This window comes from Rattus rattus, chromosome 1 (genome assembly GCF_011064425.1).
Source record: "Rattus rattus isolate New Zealand chromosome 1, Rrattus_CSIRO_v1, whole genome shotgun sequence".
Classification (NCBI taxonomy): Eukaryota; Metazoa; Chordata; class Mammalia; order Rodentia; family Muridae; genus Rattus; species Rattus rattus.
This window is the reverse complement of record NC_046154.1, coordinates 134765360-134791138: the sequence shown is the minus strand read 5'-3', so window position 1 is coordinate 134791138 and position 25779 is coordinate 134765360. Positions and strand designations below refer to the sequence as shown.

Sequence of the window (25779 nt, the reverse complement as noted above, 5' to 3'; positions counted from 1 at the left end):
GTGTCCTTCTTAAGACAGGGTCTCAGTAAGTAGCACTGGCTTGGAATTGGATAAGTAGACCAGGTTGACCTTGAACTCACAGTGATCCACCTGCCTCTGCCTCCGGAATGCCAGGATTAAAGGTGTGTGCCACCACGTGTAGCCCCAGGTTTATTTTTAATACATTATCTGGACTAATGCAGGCCTTCGGAAGGAAGTCCCATCTTTCTAAATAATTTCCTGTTCAGCTCAGAACTATCCCTGTCCCAACTACAATGATAGAAATGGAAATAGAGGAAGGAGATTTTTATAGGTTGACAGTACAGTTAAAATGAACATATAGAAAAATAGACACAGCATAGCGCAGGGGAATGGGACTGGCCTTCGAACCAATACAAACTTTCATGACGAAGATGGTCACTATTCACAATGATCTTTCTTGAATCGGACCTTCAGGGAACGGTGGGCAGCACATTTGTCCGTGGACTTTCTGCTCTGACTCAGGCCTTGCGACTGGGCCCCGTCTGATGAGTGGCTCTTGGGCACTTGAATTCATGTGGCTTTTAAAGAATCAGAACTGCATTTTAAATTCTCTTTCATTTTAATGATTTTTAGAAAGACAACGTGTGGCTAGTAGCTGCTGGCTTAGGCAGCAGAATCGTAGCATATCCACAGCGCCCAGGATTAACAGGGAAGAAAATGGCGGTCTTGGCCAGAGAGTTCCGGAAGGGCGCCGCTTGGTTCAGGCGGCAGATTTGAAGCCGCCTGGTGATGATGTTGTGATTTGGAGTCATTTCCTGATTCCTTTATCTCGAGGTTTGCCATCTGGATAGACGCCTTTCCCAAAGGCGAGCCTTGGCCCACTGGACTTTCCTCTTTCCGAGTTGGCTGTTGGAGGCTGCGTTGCCAGTGGGGAGGTGGCTGCCCATGGTCTCTGTTTAGGACTTCCAGCTTGAATTCAAGCCTGGCAGCGAACCCTTTATTTTCTGTGTGTTCACTTATCACCGTGTGGATTCCGTTCCTCTCTTGATAGTGCTGTCTCCTTGGCGACAGAGAGTGGCCTTTCTCTGGGTCGTGGTGAGGGTGGTGAGACACTGCGTTCCAGATGCTGGGCATGCCTTGGGAAACGCCGATGGGTACCTCCCTCCATGAAGAGCCTCTGCCAGTTCTTTTCAGGACCTTTGGAGGTGAAGGAGAGAAGTTGAAAGAGTGGAGATAGCAGAAGCCAAGAAATCCCCAGTATCTCAGGGCAAACCCCCTACGACTTCATACTTGCCAAAGTGTGTTGAACATTCATGGAAGGGTCCTGCCGCCGTCCTTGTGGTTGAACTAAAGGAAATATTTGCATCCGAAAGGTGTTTTGAATTCACCCCATTTCCTTGGTAGGTTTCTGGTCTGGGCCCGTGATAAAATGTGTGCATCTTGGTACTGCATTAAAACGCAGGTGCACAAAAGCCATCGTGTTTCCAGAAAGAATCATGGGGTAATTAGGATGTGGTTAAGTTTTGTGAGGTGGGAAAGTCACAGCGTTAAACAGAAAACCAATGTGACACTATCTAATAAAAGCTGACTTATGATGACCTCATTTACATCTCAAATATCCATAACTTCTCGTCGACGTCGTGTGTGTTTGTTGCTCCTACTGCCTATTTTTACTTCTTTGATTTAAAACAAGATGCGGTATGAGGGATCGAGCCCGGGGTTTTGTTTGAGCTACTCGGAGCTACATTCTCAGCTCACTCCTTGTGCTGTTTACTTGTTTAGACCTGCCTGTTGATTCCCCCGGGGTAATTCCCAGCGGTCCCCACTTGGTCCTCTTCCCTGCTTGTTCCTCAACTTCTACTCTGCTGGAGAAAGCTCCTTAAAGGAATGTGCTTCTGTTTGGTGAGGAAGCTGCGCTTCATGGGCTCCCATGGAGCCGATGTGAGCCTTCACCTCTGCCTGTGTCCCTTTCCTTTGCATTAGGTGAACTGTTCGCCATTCAAACGTTAATCTAAGACTCTGAGCCTCACTAACCTGTATGAGGGTTTTCTTCATCCACTGTGGAGAGGAGCGTGGGGCAGAGGCCCAAAAGTGCTTGCCAGCTCAGACCTGCTTGCAACCGGCATTGAATTGAGTGTCTTCTGCCGGTGCTGATAGTTCTCTTGGGTGGCAGTCTCGTGCCCCCTTCTCACCTCGGCACGCACGAATCTTGTGAACTCTTCTTGAGTTCACACCCCGGTTTCATACTGTTCGTAAGGGTTAAATTATTAAATTTTGTTTCTCTCCTGAGCGTGCTTTTAATGCATAGCCACGGATTTTTCTGATTGCTACTCTTGATTGTGGCCCACTCAACAGCGATATATAGGCACAGTGACATATAGGCACAGTGATATAGGCACAGGCAACGTAGACATGCAACGTAGAGAAGGGTGAAGCCTTCAAAATGGAGTTTTATTTTAAACATGTTATAAAAACTGAAAACCATCTGTTGCAGCTGAGATTTGGGAAAGCGGTCATTCAGATGATGATGATGATGATGATGATGATGATGATGATGATGATGATGATGAAATTGACCAAAATCAATTAATTAGGTTAGCTCAGATCAGAAGTGTGGACCATGGTTATGGATTCCTGCCACAGCTGCCAGTTGGTCTGAGGCATCAGAAAAGAAACGAGGTGGCTTTGGTGGCCAGAGAACTAGCGGTCACCAATGGCAGACTTCAGTCACAGGTTTTTAACTCCTGCCTGGGGCACACCTGAGTGTCACAGCTGCAGTGGGTCACATGCTTACTAGATGCTGGCATTTCTCATGCCTCCGGGAGTGGATTCTTAATGGGAATGAGTAGGGAACCGGAAGGAGGGGAACAAAGCCAAGTGTCTGGTATAATTACTCTCAGAGAGCCTCTGTTTTGTCTCTCCTGCCATACAACGTCTCTCTCTCTTCTGCTGGGTCCTTAGCCGATAAAAAGCAAGGGTCAACTCCACGGCTGCTGCTTCAAGCGGCCTCTGTAATGCCCTGGGCTTCCTGGTCCTAAGGAGAGGGTACCAGGACCCTCTGCTCTCTTTACCCCAGGGCAGAGGCGGGCAGGATCTACCCAGGCAGTGACATCCCTCCTCCCACCCCACACACACACACACACACACACACACACACACACACACACACACACACACACACACACACACACACACACACACGGTGTGCCCCAGCAGACGAAGCTGTTGGAATATGAAGAAACATCTTCCAGAACATATAAGTGGTTGTGGTAAGTGGGCTGCACGGCTGGCTTACGCTGGTATCGAGTCCCTTGCAACATTTATTTCCTTGAGAGTGAGCCTTGAGCCAATGAGGACTGGCATCTTAAGAATTTTTAGGTTAGGCACAAAATTCAATTTATCAATATTTGTTGCGACACTGGAGATGTACTTTTAGTTGTTTTGCAAAAAAAAAAAAAAGCAGCACATTTTCAGAGGAACGGCTTCCCTGTGTACTTGATTCTCTCCTGTCTGACCTCTGTATTTGGAGAAGGTAGATCAGAAAATATATGGCAGTTAGTGGCAGAGCGAGGAGACCTTTGACGTTGGCTGACAGCTGTCACTTGAAAGCTGCAGACCTGGAGACCCTCTCGGGTGTCCTGTCTGTAGTTGTGGCAGTGAGCGGGAATGTTTTCATTTCCATAAACAGAGTTTCCTCCGTGTTATGAATGCGTTAAGACAGGGCAGGTAGAAGCGGGGTTACCTGTCTCACGGGCGACTCCTTACAGAGTTGATCATTTGCATATTCTTGTAGAAATACACAGTGGAATCCATGACTGAGTCTGCTTGGAGCATCGCTGGAAATGCTTCCTCCGTGTGCTTCTGTGCCCCAAGTGGGTCAATATCATCCAATGCTTAATGTGCTAATAAGAGGAAATCAGTGAGTTAAATTCCAAAGATGTCTAAGATTTTAGGCATTTTTCTTGCGTGAATTCATTCTCTATTAGGTTGCCGATTCAATAAGCAGTGAACAAAAACACTTTTTCTGTTTTTTTGGCTGTTAAAGGATTCTTCGAATCAAATTGGTTATTTTAATCTGACCCCGAATCTAGCAGTTTCTAGCTAAGGCAGAAAGCCGGGAAGCCGTGCGGTTAGCACGGGAGGTGAAGGGATGGGCCTGCTAGCCCGGCTCCCTCCTGCCGTGTCCTGCTTTGTCCTACCAGGTTTTTAAAAGGTCTGGTGGATATTTTTAACTTTTTTTTTTTCCCCTGTTAAAGTACCATCCAGTTTTGGCCAGTTTCTGAAGAGGTCTCTGTCTCTACCAACAAGAACAGTGATCATCATCTGCAGCTAGTTTCCCTGAAGTCACTGGGGTGTCCTTAGCCCTCAGGACAGCCAGTGGTGGGGCATGAGGGAGCCCGGGGTGTCTCCATCCTGCTATCACCCGCCCCACAACTGTGGATCGTGATGGGCCCAGAGCCATGAGTGAAATTGGCCCTCTTGGAGAATGAAAGCCTCACTTGTAGTCTCTTTCTGAAATCTTGTCTATTCCTGCTATTAAGTATAATGAAATTATGAATTTATTGTGCCGTTCTCGGGCTTGCTTCTCAACCTCATTATGGGCGCTTTCTTGTCAGATGGCTTCTGTTGCCGTTACGAAGTTGCATGTGGGCTGTAAATATCTAATTTGTACGAAATGACTGATTTTGGTATTTGTATAATCCCCCCAGTCAATTTAACTAAGTTGGGCTTTTCCCAGTCCTCGGTGCCGCGAGTGTGCGCGCGCGAGCACGCTCCCCGCTCATCTGATTACCGCTCGGGGGAGCGAGGTTAAGGGCGGCTGTTGGGAAGTAGAGCATTGCCAGGGCTTGAGCCCTGCAGATGGGCTGCTGGCTATATTCATACATCTGCTTGCCTGCTGTGGCAGCTGCCGCCGCCTCACGTTGTGTCCTTTTGTTCTGTTCCATCCAAGAACGGAATGTGGGGAAGTGTGGTGAATGGACTAATTTAAGGTTAAGGTTAGTGTTTTGCTGCCTTTCCACGTAACCGATCATAATGCTTCTGGTGGAAGCTAATGAGTTCCCCTTAAAGTGAACCAGATTTGTAAAATACAGCTCAGCAAGGGGCCTAGGTTGGTATTGTTGACGGAAACTAAATTCACATGTGTAAAATACCGGCAGCTTTTCAGTATTTGTCCCTAATTCTTCCTTTTTCTTTCTTTTTCTTCCTCTTCCCACCTCCCACTCCCTTCCAGGACCTATATCCAGACTTCGCCCGGCACTGCAGGGTCCAAGAGAATTAAAGAAATTTAGAATGACATGAAGAAGATTAGTTAAGGATTATAGGTTTTGAGGACAAGCACCCAGAGAAGTGAAGCACAGACAAGCTCCCAAGCTGTGTTCGGGGGGAGTCGGCGTGTTAGAAGAAGATGGCGGATCCAGGAATGATGAGTCTTTTTGGCGAGGATGGGAATATTTTCAGCGAAGGCCTTGAAGGCCTCGGGGAATGTGGCTACCCTGAAAACCCAGTGAATCCCATGGGTCAGCAGATGCCCATAGACCAAGGTTTTCCCTCCTTACAGCCGTCCCTCCACCATCCTTCCCCTAACCAGAATCAAACCAAGCTGACCCACTTCGATCACTATAACCAGTACGAACAAAAGATGCATCTGATGGATCAGCCGAACCGAATGATGGGCAGCGCCCCCGGGAACGGATTGGCGTCTCCGCACTCCCAGTATCACACCCCTCCCGTCCCCCAGGTGCCACACGGAGGCAGCGGTGGCGGTCAGATGGGAGTCTATCCCGGCATGCAGAACGAAAGGCACGGGCAATCTTTTGTGGATGGCGGCTCCATGTGGGGCCCCCGGGCTGTTCAGGTACCAGACCAGATACGAGCCCCCTACCAGCAACAGCAGCCACAGCCGGCTCCGTCGGGGCCACCGGCGCAGGGCCACCCTCAGCACATGCAGCAGATGGGCAGCTATCTGGCGCGTGGGGATTTCTCTATGCAGCAGCCTCAGCAGAGGATGAGCCAGTTTTCCCAAGGTCAGGAGGGCCTCAGTCAGGGAAGCCCTTTCATCGCCACCTCAGGACCCGGCGGCCACTTGTCGCACATGCCCCAGCAGAGCCCCAGCATGGCACCTTCCCTGCGTCACCCAGTGCAACAGCAGTTCCACCATCACCCCGCTGCTCTCCACGGAGAATCCGTTGCCCACAGTCCCAGATTCTCCCCCAATCCTCCTCAACAAGGGGCTGTCAGGCCGCAAACCCTTAACTTTAGTTCTCGGAGCCAGACAGTCCCCTCCCCTACCGTAAACAACTCAGGGCAGTATTCTCGGTATCCTTACAGTAACCTAAATCAGGGATTAGTTAACAGTACAGGGATGAATCAAAATTTAGGCCTTACAAACAGTACTCCAATGAACCAGTCCGTACCAAGGTACCCCAATGCTGTAGGATTCCCGTCAAACAGTGGTCAGGGGCTAATGCTCCAGCAGCCCATCCACTCCAGTGGCTCACTTAACCAAATGAACACACAAACTATGCACCCTTCGCAGCCTCAGGGAACTTACGCCTCTCCACCTCCCATGTCACCCATGAAAGCAATGAGTAATCCAGCAGGCACACCTCCTCCACAAGTCAGACCCGGAAGTGCTGGGATACCAATGGACGTTGGCAGTTATCCAAATATGCCCCACCCTCAGCCATCTCACCAGCCCCCCGGTGCCATGGGAATTGGACAGAGGAACATGGGCCCCAGAAACATTCAGCAGCCACGGCCGTTCATGGGCATGTCCTCGACACCCAGGGAGCTGACCGGACACATGAGACCAAATGGCTGCCCTGGTGTCGGCCTCGCGGATGCGCAAGCCATCCAGGAACGACTGATACCCGGCCAGCAACACCCTGGTCAGCAGCCATCCTTTCAGCAGTTGCCAACCTGTCCTCCGTTACAGCCCCACCCAGGCCTGCACCAGTCTTCACCTCCACACCCCCATCACCAGCCTTGGGCACAACTCCACCCGTCACCCCAGAATACCCCGCAGAAAGTGCCTGTGCGTCAGGTAAGGGGACGCAGGCTGCCTGCCCGTCCGTGCGAAACGCAGCGCTGTTAACCTGTCTAACAGAATTATCCTTTGTGGGCTCCCTCGGGGTCACCTCTGCCCACCCTGTACCCACTCACTGGTTCATTCATTCGAGGGTTCTTTCATCGCTGTCCTGGGAGTTGGGCTAGGTCTAAAGCTGTAGCCACGTAGTCGGATTTGACCGAGACTAGGCCCGTTCCTTAGAAAAGGATTCTTTGTCACTCTCCCCCCCACCCCCCTTCTCTGTTTGAAGAATACACCATAACTTGGATTCCAGTAGTTGTTTGTGCATTAGCGTCCCTTATGTCTCCTTTCGTTTACCTTCTGTGGGAAGCTATGAAATATGTTTCTTTAGTACTTAGTTTACCGACTGTTGAGCGTGTGAATTTAAGCCGTGAGCTGTGGGGGAATGGCAGGGAATGGTAGTTTATAGGAGTTGGTTTGAGACTTGTGTGCCTGCGCTGACGGAATCACAGGATTCGTTGGATCTTTGCCAGTTTATATTCATGAAGGCACCCCTCCCTCCCAACCTCCCCTCCCCCTCTGTGTGTTTTGGTCTTCATGGCCTTGACCTGGGAAGAGCAGGGTGTGTATGAGTAGATTTTTTCTGAGTGCATATTCATCCCCCCACCCCCACCCCAGGCCTGCAGGTCTTCATGGGGGGGACGGGGAGGGGGATGGGTCACAGCAGGTGATGTCAGAACTATATGGCACACTGGTGCTTCCTGGTGGACTTAATTGGTTTTGGAAGCCAGGACCTGTGTGTGGATACGAAACAGAGTGAAAGATCATGCGTGCTTGTGTGACAGATGTCCCGGAAGAGGAAGTACCTGTGAAGGAAGAGTGCTTGAAATTCCAGTAAAACTTTCCTTAGGGAAGTGATCCCTGCAGACATCTCCTGTGCTTTAAGGCGATTTCCTCAAACGCGTGCACCTGGAGGTGAGCTTTCTGCACGGAGGAGCGGCTTTGAGGGGGAAGGTTCAGGCCAGGGAGAGGGATGCTGTGATCTTGTATCCCCTTTCACAGCATTGGCCTTAAATGAGGAGTCACTACTGGCGGTCCTGTCACCGTTGGGAAGATAGGTGAGCTGCAGGAAGTGGGAACCCGCTGTCCAGGCCTGCAGAGACAGCTGAGATCAGGGATCGGGTCCTGGAGGCAGAGAAGGTTGAAGCTGGGTGAAGGAGGGGGCGTGCCCTCACGTGACTTCAGTACAGAGTCAGAGCTTCAGTGCGGTCGGTCGGTGCACCCAGTGTCTCCAGAGCACCGCCGCGGTGGCTTGTGTACCCACCCAGTGCTCAGGGACCGAGCAGACGTCCCAGGAGCCAGAGTGGTCAGCCTTCTGTAAGGGATGCAGGGAATCTCCCCTCACTCTCCTCCAGCGTGCCCAGAGGCTGATAGGAAACGGGAAGACAGCTGCCCTCAGAGCCAGCTTCAGAGCCAGCTCCGAGATTCCCCTTCCTGTTGACTCAGGGACAAACACCTGACGCATCTGCCCTGGGTGGTCCAACCTCGGCACCTCCAGTGCGGCCTAATTTTGGGGAAGTATTGTGTTAGTAAAGAAGGGATCTTGCTGGGAGGTGGTGGTGTGCACCTTTAATCCCAGGCAGGAGTGGGTGGATCTCTGAGAGTTGGAGGCCAGCCTGGGCTACACAGAAAACACCTTCTTGAAAAAAAGAGGTGGGGGGAGGGGTGTCTTTACAGCAGTGCTTGTTTTTCTGACTTCTCATCCCAGCAGTGGACAGTAAAACAGTTTGTTGGGGCTCCCTGAGGATATTGTGGTGGCCCCCAGAGGAGAGCTGCTCTCTTATCACTTCCAGTCTTCAGAGGGGAGTAGTGGTCCTGGCTTCTGAGCCCCATGGGGGCCAGTGTTGTGTGCTATGGTCTGGAATCCCCAGGGGTTCTGCTCTCTACATAGGCATCTCAAAAGACAAACTCAGACATTTTACCAGGTCGCAGGCCCAGACATTTGAGCCGGTGTTTCTTTGCAGGCGCAGATCTGTTTGTGTTTTTCTCGGTATTTACTTCCCTGTTTGTGTTCAACTTGGTAACCGCTTCAGTCTTTGAGGCAAGCACTTGTTTTGAAGAATAAGTCAGAAGGGTGTTTGAATCCCGTTCACCCCTAAGCAGCTTGGTGATGGAGGGTAAGTGATTTAACCTCTCTGAACCTGATCCTTCAGTGAGACCGGATGGAAGCCCCAGAGGCTCAGGTGGGGAACATGACCCCAGCAATGCCCAGTCTTCTGTAGGGTGTAGTTGGTGACCTCCTGGCACCCAGGCTCCTTACAGCTGTTATTGCATGCGTAGATAATGTAAATTTAACTTTATTATTTTAAAGAGACAGGCTGCATATTATGAAGTTTCACTTAAGACATAAAATAGTAAATCTGGTTTGTGCTGATAGGTACACCCCCACCCCCAACACACTCACACACACTCACACATTCATACACACACACACATACTCACACACACTCATACACACACACACTCACACACATATACGCACATACACACTCACACACTCACATATACACTCACACACACATACACTCACACACACACACACACACACACACACACACACACACACACACACACACACACACACACACACACACACACACACACACACACAGACACACACACACACACACACACAGTCACACACACACACATGCACACACACACAGATACACACACACACACCACACTCAAACACACACATGCACACACACTCACACACTCACACATACACACTCACACACACACACAAACACACAGACACACACACACACACACACACACACACACACACACTCATGTTGCCAGATGTGAAGAGGTTGGTTGTGGATTTCAGAATGCTCTTGTGTGATCTAGTCTCTCTTTCTGAATGACTCAGCCTGGACAACGACATCATTCTAATTGTGCTTGGCTTTAGAACTCCCAGATCCATACTGAATTTCATACACGATGTCTAGTTCAAGGTTGTGCTGGCCATCAGGGAAGCTATTCCATTAGTTTGAAGTGAGTGTATAATTTGCTCACAGAATTCCTACATTCATACGAGCTTGTTGACTCTTCGTGAGTTTATCCACCCCGCCCTCCCAGCCCCGAGCCCTGGCAGTCCTAGAACTCACTCTGTAGACCAGGCTGGCCTTGTACTTTCAAGAGATCTGCCTTCCTCTGCCTCAGGAGTGCTGGGATTAGAGGAGTGCCGCCATCCCCACTCTCCAGCAAGTTTTTACACTTTAAAAAAAAATAAGCTGTATTCCTTAAATATTTTATGGCGAGAATGCACAAACTCAGTGACATCTAAACGCAGTTCTCATATCTCAGACCCCAGCCACGCATAGTATTTAGAAAAAGCGGTGTGCAGGCTTTTGGTAACAGAGACACACATTCCTATACCTTTACCTTGAGCAACTTCCGTTGCCTCGGGGCCTTCGTTTCATTATCTAAAGGGGTTTCTCTGCCTGCTGGGTAGAAGCACGGTGATGTTAGCAGCAGTCTTGTGAAAGCCGGGTGGGAACCCCAGACACAAACCACCATGGGCAGGTTACCGGTCGACCAGTTAGCTTCACTAATCTTAGTGTCAGACGCTGTTAGGGTGGTTTGACTTTGTTTCCTTGATTTCAGGGAACATTTCTCAAACAATGGAGGCACTCTCTGTGCTTCTGGTTGAAGGACAGGAAACAGCCTTGCTTTTAGGGAAAGAGAGCTCAGTAAGGAAAGCAATTCTCCTTATGGAGGTAGAGGAGGATCAGTCTGGAGAGAGGGGGAGGGGGGAGAAGGAAGAGAGGGGGAGGGGAGCTGCCCAAGGCTCAGCAGGCTGTGATACAAAGTTGACAGAATGGCTCAGGCCTGGAATATCTAATGCACTGAGCGTTGAGCACAGGGCACACCCTCTGCTCTGCGTTCCTGGGAGGTTTGCAGTATGGATGGACATAGGCACACGCTGAGGAGTGTGAAGAGAGGGAAGGAGGATTAGTCCAGGGTTAGGCATGGATCCATGCACTGTGCACCATGATAACGAGTTGTTCATGAAGAGCTTCTCTCAGTGTGTCATCCGTCGGGTCGCGGCCAAGCCCCAAGTTGCTGAATGACTTGTGTTGCACAGTTCCATATCTCCCACTTGCTGGGTGATTCTCTCAGATGGAAAGTTCTGGCGGAGTTTTTAGGATGTGAAACACTGGGTTTGTGGCTCCGTTCCTTAGTGTGGCCCTTAAAACACTGACTGTCAAAGAGAATAGAAGTCAAGGTCTAGACGATGGGTAACAGTGCTCCCGTGCCATCCCCCACCCCACCCCAAGGTTTCTAGAAATAAAGAAAAGGTGTAGATGAGTGGGTGGGTGGTGGTTGTTGTTACTGTTATCTTCCTGTGCCATTTAAAACCTTTTCCTGGAAACCTGACTTAGTCCTTGCCCAACCTGCATTTACCCTGCCCGTGTGGTAGAATCATTAGCCACCATCGTCAGTGTGTGGGGAAATGTGACCGTACACCTCAAGCCACCTGAATGGAACTTATAATTAGAAAACGCAGAACGCTGCTCTCAGTGACAGGAACATGCATCCCCCGTGATGTTGCCTGTGCCTTTACACCTTTAAACTCACCTGAGCAAGACGGGAAGTAAAAGTCCCTGTATAGAAATCCAGCTTCTAACCCGAGTGGCGATGATGGCTGTCTCCATGAGCACACACAGCTCCTCGCAGCAGCTGGCCCTCTATTGAAAGCTCAGTCTCCCCGCCTGCCCTGCTTCCTCATTTGCCTTTTCCTTCATTCCCTGTAGCCAGCCTAGCGACTCTCAGGAAGCCTCTCTGCTGACTGAATTTGCATAGGCTTCAGCTTCAGGAGCTGACACCTTTTCCTCTGCTGACATTTCCTCCTTCCCCCGAGCTGATTTACCTCAGAGGTCAGAGTTTTAGTGAGTTAAAATAAAGTGCCAAGTATGGAGTTAAAGTCCCACTGAGGACACCTCGGAGGTGGCTGTCTCTCTTAGATGGCTTCTGTTTTGTAAAAAGAGACCATTTTTCTATCAAATTTGGCATATAATAAGAGCTTAGTTTTTAAAGTATCTGTAAAGTCGGGTATTGGGCGCTGTTAAGTGTTACAAGGAGCCAGGTGACTTTAACTGTGTGGTTGTGTGAGTTTACGTGCGCCATGCACACGCAGAAGCCCCTGGTGGCCAGAAGAGGGCATCAGATCCCTCACCGGAGTTACAGGAGGTTGTGAATCCCCATGTGGTTGCTGGGAACCAAACTTGGGTCCTCCTCAAGGACAGTGAGTGTTCTAAACACAGAGCAGTGTCTCCAGCCCCCAGTATCCAAGCTTTAAATATTGTTGAGACAGGGGTCTTGCTCTGTGGCTCCGAACTCACTGTGTGTAGCCCACACTAACATGATCCTCTATCATCCGCCCCCGAGGTCTGACTCAGGCTGGAGCCTCATGCCTGGCTAAGGATCCATTGATAGATTACTGTCTTTTCATCTTGAATCTTGGGTGCCTCCATTTAGCAACACTCTGGAAGGTTTAGCATTTGCTCTCCACCAAGCACTTTATTAAAGGCAGGGATTGACAGTGTGGTGTTCAGTGGAGGGGGTGGGGGAGGGCAAAGGCTTGCACTTAGGTAGGCCTGGGCTTTTGTTAACTTCAGTGTAATATCCTGCCCAACATTTCTCAGGCATTTATTTTCTTCTGTATAAGATAAATATATAGAGTATGTAGAAAGACACCTATCTGTATGTCTTATAGAGGGTAGATATCAGGAACTGTTTAACTGTTTAGTGTAATCGTGGCACAAATTCTCCAGGATACACTTCCCACCCTTCCTAAGAATGGACAAGTATTCACGTTCCTCAGTAGCATCAGCAGAGGAATATTGGAAGGTTTGAATGCATGAGAGCTCTCAGCACCTTTCTTGGTGGCAGTGGGGGGTGGAGTGGTGGGCCGGGGGATGTCACTGAGAGTTCATTTGTTTGAACCTGTAAGCAACACTCGTGGGTTTCCTTGGAAGGTAGCTTGTAGCCATTTTCAAGATTTTTAGCTTCAAATGCCGTATGGGTACTTAACTTTCTGTGTCAGCGCAGGCCTGTTCTCTGCTGTCTGCAATGCCTGTTGCCTGTAAGGGAAAATCTCCCACCCCTCTCTATCTTTCACCCTTCGCTTGTTTATTCTTTATCTTAGCCACCATTCAGAAGGGGAGACTGGTTCTGTAGAACGTGGCTGGTTGGGAAGTAATCACTAAGCAGGTTGAGAGAGAATTAGGGACTAAACACTGGGGGAAGTAGCCTGGAGAAGACCTTCTGCCTTGACATTCTAACGCCACTGCACACTCCGTAGTTGGAACCGTAGATCTGTAGATAGGCTCTCGGTGCACAAGGGAGATGGTCTCCGTCTTCCCTCGCTCTGCAGCCTCTGGCCTCAGCCCCATGCTTCTGTCAGAGAAGAAGTCAGTATCAGATGTGGGCGTAACTTGGGCTTTTGTCTGACAAACAAGGAAAATGCCACTCAGTGCTCCAGTGTGGTTACCAGTGTGAGTCTTTTCCGACTCTTTTATTTTTATAACACTTAAGGCCAGAGAAGAGATTAAGAGAAGCCGGGACAGTACCAAGAAACAGACACAGTCTCACAGAGCTGACACAGAACCAGAGGTCACCATTCGAGCTTTTTCGGAGGCCATTTCCAGTATGATAGGCAGCAAGCTACCAGGCGCTTCTCCAGGTTCCTTTCTTCTTGCTTTGAATGAAAGTTGTGGTTCAGGCAGTGTGAACTAAACACTCTCCCTAATGAAGGGCATGCTCTTTCTGAGCTGCTGTGTTTGACCTAACCAGTTCCCCATACCTTTCTGTTTTTTTATTGCCTGCCTGCCTGCCTGCCTGCCTGCCTGCCTGCCAGTCTGTCTGTCATCTGTCGGTCTATCAATCATCTATCTATTTTTATTGCAAATAATTTGGCATCATAGATTTTAGGAGATTCTCAAGACATTAGTGAGGATTGTGTAAGCAAAAGCTGGCACTTTCAGGCGCGAGCAAGCATTGTTAATCCCTCTAGGTGTTCTGTTTTGTTTGTTTGGTCCACAGGCTGTGATGATGGTACGGCAAGGAGCATGCTGGGAAACCTATGAGGGTTTCGGAAGGATACCTATCCTGAGGCAGTTCCCAAGTGGGAACAGAACTCATGACCTGCCTGTCTCCTGATAGGCTAGGCCAACCAGTTTACAGCAGACCACAGGAACCCCACCCTCACCCACTGGCTTCCCTGTGCTTCTAGCCTTACTGAGTGAAGGGAGGTTACAGAATGTGTTTCCCTGCTCGTGCCGAGGCAAGAACTTTAGGTTTCTAGATCAAAAGAGCAGATAGACTTAAAATTCTTACTGATATGAGGATGTTTGAATTAGAGTTCAATTTCTTTAGAGCTTGTTTCTCGATGGATTTTTAAAGCCTGGATAACCTTTTTAATTTAAGAAAACAATATGAAATTGTGAGATTACTTCATAGCTATGATGAGTTTGTTTTCATCATCAACTTAATTTAACTTAAAAAAATAGTTTATTTTTACTATATGAGTTTTTTGGTTGTTTCTGCATGTATGTATGTATGTATGTATGTATGTTTGTATGTATGTATACCACCTGTGTGCCTGCTGCCTGCAGAGGTCAGAAGAGGGCATCAGATTCCCCAGGAGTGGAGTGACATGATTGTGAGCCACCAAGTGGGTGCTAGGAACTGACCCTGATGGCTCTTAACCCCTGAGCAACCTCTCAGAGCTTCACCGGCAAGCGTCAGCCTGTGTGAAGAGACACTAAGCTTTACTTTCTCTTGGCCAGCCCCAGACGTGGGCAGCGGAGAACTGACTTGAGCATTACCCTGTCCTCACTGCCCCCCTCTGTAGTCGAAGCAGTAGCCCTGTACGTCCTCTGTAAAGAAGCACCGGAGAGACTGGCTGGGCCACAAATGGGAAGCCACAGCTACCGTGCTTTAAACAATCCATTCCTTAGCTGCAGACGGTCCCGCGAAGGAGCCCTTCTGGGGGCTGTGGAGGCTTTCCCAGGGTCAAGGAGGCAAGTCAGACTATTTCAGGCACTGTGTGTTGGTTTAGTAAGGTACCAAATGGAAGTTCACTCCCATTGGCCGATGCTCTCTCCCTTCCCTTTGAACATGTGTTGTGGGGACAGGGAGTCAGTCCTGTTGAAGGAACACAGCCATCTTCACACTGGGGCAAGGCGTGGCACTTCTTGTGTGTTTTGACCTCTGATTCAGTAGGTTACCCCTCTCTTCGAAAACAATGGCAGAAGACTTAGCTCAGGGAGGAAAAGATCTGTGCTTAGAACTAAGCTCCAGTCACAGCTTTAGCTCTTACCGGAGAGCTAAAAGTCAAGGTTCACGTAGAAATTAAGTCCCTCCTCTGGGAACGATGGGTGAAGAAAACAAAAATAATAAACAAAGCCAGTTAAGAGGCTTCATAAAATAAAAGCTGCCCAGACTCCTCCTGGATTGGTTTCCCTCCGTTTTCTACATGGAAGCCTTGGGCTCTTAGATCTCATGTAGATCTTTCATTGACTTGGAATTCAAATCTAAGAAGAAAAGCCTCATTTCCTGTCTCACCTGAGGCCCGCTGTTTGATGGAATGTCACGGCCTGTGGCTCCACCGGGCCCTTAACCCTGGCCGAAAGAGGTTGCTGCTGGGGGCAGGAACATGGAGCTTGTAGGGCAGGGGTTTCCTGTGCACCCAGAGCTCCGTTTTCCTGGGCTCTTTCATAAAGTCAGGTGGTATACTTATTCACTAAACTCCACTCTCCGAGGGTAATAAATGTACCAGTTCCACAGGATTATCATGGGAATAAACGAGATGATGGCGTGGAGTTTTTAGCACAGCATGTAACACATGACAAGGGCCCAGCAAGCATGAAAGACCTTTATCACCTCTGTTGCCGCAGTGGCCATGGAAGAGGGCTCTTGGGTTCTTGTTTCCTTTCTACCCTTTCACCTCAGATTACAAAGACTTTATTCCCAAAACCAAGACGTCACTAATGCCTTAAGAATCCTCAGATTTCTTCTATAAGGCAAATGAAAACTCATGATTTTAGGGGACGTGTGAAAATCATCACATACATTTCATCTGTTTTTCTTTCTTACTGAATTTTAAGAAACAGTGCCTGTAACACACCATTTGCCTTCTCAGGTTTCCGTGGTTTCACTCCAGGTGAGAGCCACCCCCGAGAGTTCAGAGCCTCACGTGGCGGGCTGAATTGGCATCCGGTTTCCTATCACTAGGGAGCCTCACTGCCATCCCCTCGTCCAGCAGGTTAGCCCAGTGAACTGGATGTGGGTCAGCGCGCTGCCGTATACAGTTCAGTGGCACAGAGTCCTCACTGTGCGGTGTACTGCACGTAGACAGCCTCAACTCCCATGGTCCACTGCAGTCTTCTGTTGTTTCCCCGTCTTCCTGTGCGTTCCCAGAAGCCTGGGATGGCATTCAGCTTTGTGCAGTGAATGGGATTCTTTCTAAGCGCACCGAAGTGGGGGAATAGCTGTGATTCAGTGAAAGCCATCTGACTGTAGAGCTTTTTCACGTTACTTTAGTCCAAGTTCTTTTTTTCCCCTTAAAAAGTAACTTCACATGCTTTAAGACAAGAGAAGTGCGAAAACTTAGCCAAGTAATAGCTAAATGGAAAGTCTCCACGACGGCCATTTACGTTTTCCAAAAGTGAGATTTCGGTTTTGGACACAGCCTTTGCACAATTCATAGCACCATCGCCACACATGGTAGTCTTGGATTAGAATTGGGCTTGGAGTCTAGCGTTATGTTTGCCAGGAAACAATATAGTTATGTGGAAAATTTTTAGGATAGAAAGGGGAAAAACTCTTTATCATTTTCAAACTTTATGTGCTACACTTTAAATACTTAATGTCTTTATACATTATAACTTTTTGAATTGTTCGTTTTTTGTCTTTTTCAAAACAGGGTCTCTGTGTAGCCCAGGCTGCCCTAGAACTCTCTCTGTAGACCAGGCTGGTCTTGAATTTAGAGATCCCTGCCTCTGTCTCCTGAGTGCTAGGGTTAATGGCGTGCATATGCCAACACTGACTGGCCATTGTCAGTATTATTTTTAATAAAAATGAGATAAAAGTAGATGAGAAACTGTTCCCTATCAATTGGAGATGTTTATAAAATTTTTGTTCATTTGCATATGTTGCTTTATTGAAATATAGTATTTATATAACCTGTGTATAAAGTGCAATATCCCCTTCATTTATAAAATCCCTACAGAATGATTTCGATCTGGGATGTTACATACTTTTGCTAAATTCTAAGTTTAAGAAAAGGAGAAATGAAGTAATACCGTGAACTGAAGTTTGTCTGGAAGTATCTCGTGTTTTCTAAGTTGCTTTGAGCAAGAGCTTGCCCTGTTCTTTGATAGCAAGCTAGTAATGGATTTCTGTAGAATGCCTGTGGCCTAGCCCTCTGTGGGAACTTTCTGATGGAGCGGTCTTTCTTTACTATCCTGAGTTGGGTGGTTGCTGCCACACATGTCCCTGAAGCTGAATGGGACTTGAGGACCTGAAGCAGTCACTTTGTTTCCCTGTTACTTTAAATATCCGCTTCCTTTTAGGGGCCAGCGAAGTATAAGGAAACAAGCTTTTATTTTTTAATTGCCAGGAAATAAGATGTGGGTCATAGTTAACATTAGGGCTTAAAAAAGTTAGTTGTATGGATAGCTCGTGTATGTTTTATGTTCCTAGCCTCACTCACTTACTTTTGAACACAGTCAGTACTTGCCGTCTCTAAGCGTCAGGGAGAGTGCTAGGCTGTGGGTAGCAGCACACCGTAAGGCTAACTCAACTCATTTAGCTACAGTCGGGTAACCGAGTCAATTCCGCTGGCCAGTTCAGCTCTGGTTTAACACAGTAAACATGAACGGGTACGGGCGATACTCCTGGAAGGTTACTGAAGAATTTTAGTCACATGTGTAATATGAAAGCATTTAAAAAACGAAGGCAGGCACAGGTACATTGCTCTTCTGGATGGTTGGCCTTCTGGCTTCAGTCAGGAGAAAATCACTTGACAGGTCTTTAGGCCAGCAAAAAACTGTCATTTTTTTGTGAGCCTATAGTATGTGATCAGGTTGTAGTTGAGTGCAAAATGCTTGATTTTTTTTTTTTCTTTTTTTTTTTCCGGAGCTGGGAACCGAACCCAGGGCCTTGCGCTTGCTAGGCGAGCGCTCTACCACTGAGCTAAATCCCCCAACCCAAAATGCTTGATTTTTATGTTGCGAGAATCTCAATTTTTAGAAAGCCAGAAGTACAAATTTGTATCTCATTGCTGGAGAGGAGAGCCCTCCGAAACCAGGCAAGGATGCAGTGAGGACTGAGTTCCCAACCCCAGCTCCCACGTGGATGAACCCCCTCCCCCTCCCCCACACCCCTCCCCCATGCCCCCACACCCGGCTTCCTGCCAGCCTCCAGGGCACTGACATTAGATCCAGCTGCCTTTGTTGAAGAGTGAGCGGGCTCTTTCTGCTGTCAGGCTCTGGAGCTGCTCTTGGAGTTGTCCACGATGGCAGCCTGTAGCTGCCCGTTGTTAGGAAGCTCTTGGACCATACAGGGAGGGTTGAGGAGTGCTCTCTACAGTCCGTAACAGTTCAAACACGGGGTCCAGACTCATAATCAATAAAGCAAAGGTCTTCAAACTCTATTATCTGCTAAAAGAATTTTTAAAGTCTTAAAATCCTGACATTATTTTTACGTTTGCATTAATGCATTAACGTATTCATGTGCATGGTAACCAGTAACTCACTTAAACAGCCCCTGTTGTCTGGATGGAGTGAGGCCCATTCGGATATTTTTTAACTACAATTCTGCTTGGCTCATTGGAGATGGATGAAACTGGGGTTCTTATACTTTGGGACCATGAACTGTAACAAGACTGGGGACACAGGAAAGGACGTTTTGGTGAGATAAGGATTATGGGAAGAAAGGGGTGGCAGACAGGAGCACATCTCCTGGGTGCTCTCCAGCCTTCTCTAGGGCTTTCTGCATCCTGGTTGGAAGGCCAAAGAGAAGAGGCCCTGGTGTCTCTAATATTGTATGTTCGCCCCAGCTGCTGACCCATGTTCACAGCATTTGGTCGGGAAACTCCTCAGTGTGCCAGTGGCCAGGGGAGGGAACGGCTGTGAGCCCACACAGGTGGAGCCTTAGAGAAGTCCAGAGCAGGCTCTAGGTGGGAAACTTGAGTCTTTCCATGAAGCGGGAAAGCTGCCCTACTGCATTTCAGTGAGGTGAGTTGGTGGAAACCAGACCGAAGAACTGGGTCGACTTCCCCGGGAGCGTGCCAGCACTGCATCCTGCTCTGTTTTAAGAGGTTAGACACCAGTGGCCAGTGCTGGTGCTGGGAGGAGTGAGCACGGATTCCGCCCCTCTCTGTGATGACAAATCACGGGAGTGAGCAAGAACATGCACCTCCCCGGTTCTCAGACCATCCCATCCCCGAGACCAATGTCTGCGGGGAGCTCTTCATTCATCCGCTCACACCCGAGCTGTGCTTAGAGTAGCAGATCTCAGATGGTTTCCTTACAGGACCCTTATGGTGGCAGACATCGACCTCAAGGTCTCTGCAGTTTTGACGGTTATGTCTGTTCTTTGCTACGTCAGACATTAGAACTGGGGAAATTGAAAAAGAAAATTAATCTTAAACCATATCTGAAAACAAAAACAACTATTTTCAACCAAAGCAGTGATTAGGAGAAGATCATTGATTAATATTTTTGCTAATGATTAATGTCCTGTTCCCTAGGAGGCAGCCGGGTCCCGTGTCTGCCGCTTCAGGCTGTTGTTTTGGTTGCGATATATGAAAGTTATCAGCCCTCACACACACGCAGTTATGACAGGGAGGAGGTAATTGTAGATATCCCAAAACTCTACAAGTGCTTGACTCACCTGGACTCTTAGCTGTGAGCGGGAATGTGGGGGACAAAGCCACGCCATTAAAGATTCACAGACTGCTAATTAGAACGTTCGGGTCTGTATCCACTTCAGGGTACTTCCATACCCATCCCTGATCCCATAACACACAAGGTTTGGAAACATTTCATTGAGTTATGGTCATCTTCTAAATTTGATGCACGTTTTAAAGGATCATTTTTGTTTATGCCATCATGGTTTGTAAAAAAAAGTACTTAAAGATTGGAAATGCATTGGAGCACTTAGGAGGCTGAGGCCGGACAAGCCCAGGTCAAGGGCAATACATAAAGGCTTCGTAGAGAGGCTAAGGGCTTCGTAGGGAGAGACCAGGTTTTAAAACCATACACAAAGAATGGGAGTTTGCAAAGCCTGTGGATGTTTGCTAAATTCTGATTTTTTTTTCTTGAAAGTTTATATTTACACATCGAAAGTACACAGCGTCAGTTAGCTTCTTTGAAGCGAAAAGTTCACGTTATTTCAAGAAAATGCCCGCCAAATTCCTCAGTGTGAATCTCTTTAGCCTGTCTTTTACCCATTCAGAGTAATGTTCCACGAAGACAGGCAGCCTCTTCAGTTCCAGTCAAGCACGGTGGGTGTGTTGTGGAGGTGGAGGTAACCCTCCTGTTCCTGTGTAAAGCCTTTCTCTTCCATGTGCACTTCCATATTCTTCATGCAGAAGATCAGGAATCATTATCAATAACAAAAAAAAAAAAATCAAAATTTTCCATGTTGTCAAAGACATTCTTAAAGCTCTCTTTTTTCCCCCCCAGTGCAGGTTTGTAGTCATAAGAATGGGGACGATTACCTGTGCAGTTTGCTGTCCTTGTGGTGAAGGTGCCTTATGTCATTATGTCAGTGCCAGCACAAGTGGACAGACAGACCGAGTCCTTGTATGTTAGAAGGAAACTGTGTTTGTTACAGTCGCCTGAAAGAATGTCGGGGATTCCTAAGTTCCTACCAAAGCGACATGCTACTGCCAGGTGAAGGAAAATTCCCAGCACCTGACAGCTTACACACCCGACAACAGAAAATACATTTTTATCCATCTGGAAAGTGGGCAGGAAAAACAGAGTGGAGATGTTCACAGTCAAGAAGCCAAGAGGGATGGAGGGGTGAGTAGCGCTCAGTCCTACTCTTGGGTTATTTAGCCAGGGACTTGAACCCACGGATGCTGCCACCCATATTCACAGTGAGTCTTCCTTCTTTAGTTAAGCCCTTCTGGAGAAAACCTGTAGATTCAACCAGATAATGCGTTCCTGTGGCGATTCTAAATTCTATCAAGTTAACAGTCAGAATTAATAATTCTATCCCTTGTCAGCTTGATACTAAACATACCTTTTTCTTTCTTTCTTTTTTATTTTTTATTTATTTATTTTATTTTTTGAGACACGGTTTCTCTGTGTGGTCCTGGCTAGCCCAGAACTTGCTCTGTAGACCACCCTGGCCTCGAACTCAACAAAGAACTGCCTGCCTCTGCCTACCAAGTAGTGGGATTAAGGGCGTGCCCCCACCATGCCCAACATAAACATACTGTTTTAAAAATCATAGCCTATGGCTCTCAGAAGCTCATGGCCATCTCGTAATGCGAAATGTACTCATTCTGATTTCAAAACTTCCCTCTAGTCTTTAATAGCCCTAACACTATTTCAGGGTCCAAATCTTAGCGGCCAAGGATGCCTCCTCAGTAAAGTACCTGCCATGCATCTTGGAGGACATAAGTTTGATTCCCAAAGCCTATGTAGAAACCAGCTGCCATGGAGTGTGTCTAGTGTCTATAACCCCACCATGGGGGAGTGGGGGAGGGAGAGAGGAAGGGAGTGAGCTATGTGAAGACAGGAGGATCTCTGAGCTTACTGGCCAGCCAGGCTAACCATATACTCAATAAATTCAGGGTTCAATGAGTGACCCTATCTCTGATAAACAGACCAGGGAAGGTACCCAACACTACTCCATGGTCTCCAACAACATTTGTGTACCCAAAGGCATTTGTGCACCCGCTTACGTGAGTAAGTTCATAATTACATTCGAAGTTTCTCCCGAGACTCAAGACAGCCCTGACTGTGGGCCTGTAAACTAAAAGACTGAGGTGTATCCCTCTAGTATACAGTGGTGACGGATAAACACATCCGCTGTAGTAGGGAGGAGAGAGAGGGACGCTAGCAAGAAAGACCGAACCAAAGTAAGACTGCAGTTCAGAAGTGCAGACACCAGACCCCAAGCTCCAGTTCTGGCATCTGGGGTTAGTGATAGAACTGTCTGGGAGTCCATAGCCTTAGAAACCCTACTCTCTTAGCTCTGCCGCTGTCTCCTATTGCCCGATCTCACCAGCCTTCTGGAGTCTCAAGTTCCCATGCTTTTACTCCCATCATGCCTGCCAAACTAGTGCGGGACCCTCACTGCTCAGTTCTTCTGCTACCTCAAGATGTTGCCGGCCTCCCTCGGTTGCCGGCCTCCCTGGGTGCCATCAAAGCTGACCCCGGGGAATGCTCCCATAGATGGCCTTTTGAACACCGAGCCCCTTCAGTGGCGTTCTCATTCGCTTTCAGTGTGGGATGCTGTCCTCAAGGTTCTTTCCTCCTGTCCCAATGGCAGAGCATGAGAATCCTCTTGAAGTACCAGCTTCCGTACAGTTAGCATTCTCTGAGCTCAGCCACATTCTAACTCCTTCACTGAGCAGTACATTTCCCACACCTTTCTGCCTCACTGACTGCTGCCTTTCACTTCAGACTTGGAGAAGAGCAGTAACCAACCACATCAGGACGGGGATGTCATCTGGCCCTGAGATTTCCTCTGCTACATGACTTAGTCCATTACCCTTGAGTTTAGTTTCACTTAAAGTTCTGAGGGCACAGGCAGAATGAAGCCAGGCTCTTTGCCCAGAAAACGATGTAAAGAAACTCTAGCCCAGTTTCCGACATACTCCTTAGTCTCCCGAAATCTTTTAGGCCAAGGCCCGTGTTGTCCACATTTCCGTCAACATTCTGATCTTTGAAATTCCCATCAAAACAGGTCTCTTCAGCTCCTCTGTGGTTACAGGCTGTCCTTAGTGCCTGTCCTTAGTGCCCAGCTCAAAGCTGTCACCTTTCTCCTGTGAACTAGGACTTTGTTACGTATAACACCACCCAGAAAAATTTACAGACCCAGAGTCTGTATCCCGGTGAACCTTTATGCAGCTAGAATAGCCATTTTGAAACCGCAGAGCTTCATGGTGAATCTTACACTTTCCCCATCAAATGTGTTTTCTAACCCACTTCGCCACCACTGGAAACTGAAAACTCCATGCTAGAGGTGAAATTAGGGAATCAAATAGTTTCCTGTGTTTACCCGTGACTCGCGCCCGTTGCCTGTAGTCGGTCCTGTATCATCTGATGCAGGTCTACCCTTTTCTGTTTGTCTGTTTATGTTAGTCTGTACCTGTAAGTACATTTGTTTCTATATGTGCCAGGAAACACATATAAGGGAGAACATATGTTTCTTCCTGAGGTTGTGTGACCTCACTAATTATGTATTCTATTTTCCTGATTTCTTGTTTTTCTTTAGAGGCTTATCTGAGGTGTAGCCAGTGAGCTGCACTGCAGTGCACCGACGGTGGGGAAAATACTAGGCAGTTCTGTCACAGAGATACGTGGAGACCAGGGGAAGCAGGCCACTGTGAGTTCTGGTCAGGGACTCGAGGTTTACCCGGAGTGAAATGCACAGCCTGTTGTGTATTCTGCCGGGTGCTGCTATTCTTTCTGAGAAGTGGATAGAAAGGCAGATGCAGTTACACGTGGGGGCAAGTGGGGGGCTCTTTGCTTCGGTTGATGGAGGGAATACTAGACACGGTGTTAGATTAGTCAGGGGTGGTGGCGGGTGAAAGTGGTCTGGTGTTTGAAGGTAGCATCGGAGAGCATCTGCTCGTAGAGTAGAGATAAGGTCTGTGAGAATGAGGAAGGGTGAGACGGCTTGTGCAGTCAGGAGATTAGGGGAATTATGGGGAAGTTTGCTAATCAGTCTTCAGATGTTTTGTAGAAGTTTCAGGCGGTGGCCATCACAGCGATTTAGGACTTACAGGGGAGCTGAGCTAGAGAAGGGAGCCACAAGCCGCCACCATAAAGCTGGTGTTTGCTAAGGTCCTGGATGGTGAGTTAGAGAACGTGGTTAGTGTAAAGAAGAGGTCCTTTGGCACTTGGCCATTCATGGCTCCGTCCTGGAAGTCAGAGGAGACTGATACTTGGTGGGGAGGAGCGGAGGGAGTGTGTGTATCTGGTGACCCGAGTGCCGAATGGTTTCCAGGGTGGAGTTCGCCTGATTGTATCAGGTGCTCTCTGCCTTTAGGGTGAAGATTCTTCTTAGCAGGGTTGGTTTGACAGGTCAGCCGCTTCCCTGGTCTCACACGCGTCCCTATTTTTCGTTGCTTTGAATCGTAGCAGAATTCCGAGTCTGAGCTAACCAGCTCGCCCATGGATGAAGCATGGCGGTGCATGTCTGCAGTCTCAGGATTGATGAGGCAGAAGGTTGTAAATTCACAACTAATCTGGCCTACCTAGTGAGACCCTGTCTTAAAGGAAAAGAACAGAGAGACATAAGAGTAGTGCACTTGACGCTTACCAAGACGCAGGCTGCCATTGGTTCCTGAGGTACAAAGATGGATGCAGATAAGCCCTGTCAACTGCCGGCTGCTTGTGGTCTTACCAGAGAGTGGATATGAGATTTGTACCGCATTGTTAATGACGAATTCTGCCCAGGAGCTCATGGTACCGCAGTGCCAGCTGATCGTCGATAGGACCAGTGTCACAGCCAAGACATAGGGTCGGTAATGGCGCTTGCCACGTCAGCATGAGGACCCGAGTTTAAATCCATGTGAAGAACTAGGTGTGACTGCATATGCCTGTAACCCTGGCATTGCACACAGGTCACTGATCATGGGAACTCAATGGCTAGGCCGCCTAGCCAAAATGTCCTGCTCTGGTCTCTGCTTCTATGCCCATCTGTGCACGTATATAGGTCACAGATACAAAGACCATCAACTTTTGGTCTCTACTCCCACTCTTTCGACGGTTGCAGTCTTTACACATTACAAAGCACCCAGTTCCCAGCCCCCCAGCCCCTACTTTTTGTGAGTCAGGATCTCACACTCTAGCTCAGGCTGGCCTCACACATAAGAGTCTTGTGTTTAATCCTCTTGAGTCCCACCAGGCCCAGCATAAAGAAATCGCCAGCCTTAAACTATGCAAACCTACTTATGAGAGGTTGTTCATTTGACAAGCCAGAAACCACACTTCTTTACAGAGTACAATAGGAGAAATCCTACAGTCAGGATGAAAAGCCAGATGGCCCTAAGGGTCCTCAGGGTCAGACCAGCGTGCTTTGTGTGCTCCCCCTTTCTGCCATGCTAATAACATGAAAAGTAAACGGTGTCCGGGGGGCAGGTAGGGAGACACGGGGAGGTTATGGCGGCACTCAAAATGAGGAGATAAGAATTTAAGAATCTCAGATTTTGCCTTTATGATAAAGATGTCTTGCACTGTTATGTTTGCCTAGCCCCGCCCCTTCCCTACATCCTCATATAAAAGTTGTGCTGCTCTAGACCCTGTGGCCACACCCCACACCCCACACCCCCACCGCCAGAGTTATTCTGCATTACTCGTCTTGTGCTGTGATCAAATAACTGACAGAAGCAGCTTGAGAGAGGAAGGGTTTGTTTTGGCTTGGGGTTGGAAGGAGATGGAGAATGTCATGGTAGGAAGGGCTTACTGGTAGATGCAAGGCTGGCTATACAGTCTCCAGTCAGCAAGTGGGGCGAGTCGGATGCT

The 25779-nt window shown here is 48.2% G+C and overlaps 1 protein-coding gene across 1 annotated transcript in view; it reads left to right on the top strand.

The window, feature by feature from the left end:
- The window catches only part of Chd7 (chromodomain helicase DNA binding protein 7), a 179208-nt gene that overhangs the window by 53788 nt on the left and 99641 nt on the right, over positions 1-25779 (top strand). The window contains exon 2 of the mRNA XM_032906136.1: positions 5195-7006. Within this exon, the coding sequence (XP_032762027.1) occupies positions 5369-7006 (1638 nt within the window). The 5' untranslated portion in view covers positions 5195-5368. The remainder of the gene's footprint in view (positions 1-5194; positions 7007-25779) is intronic.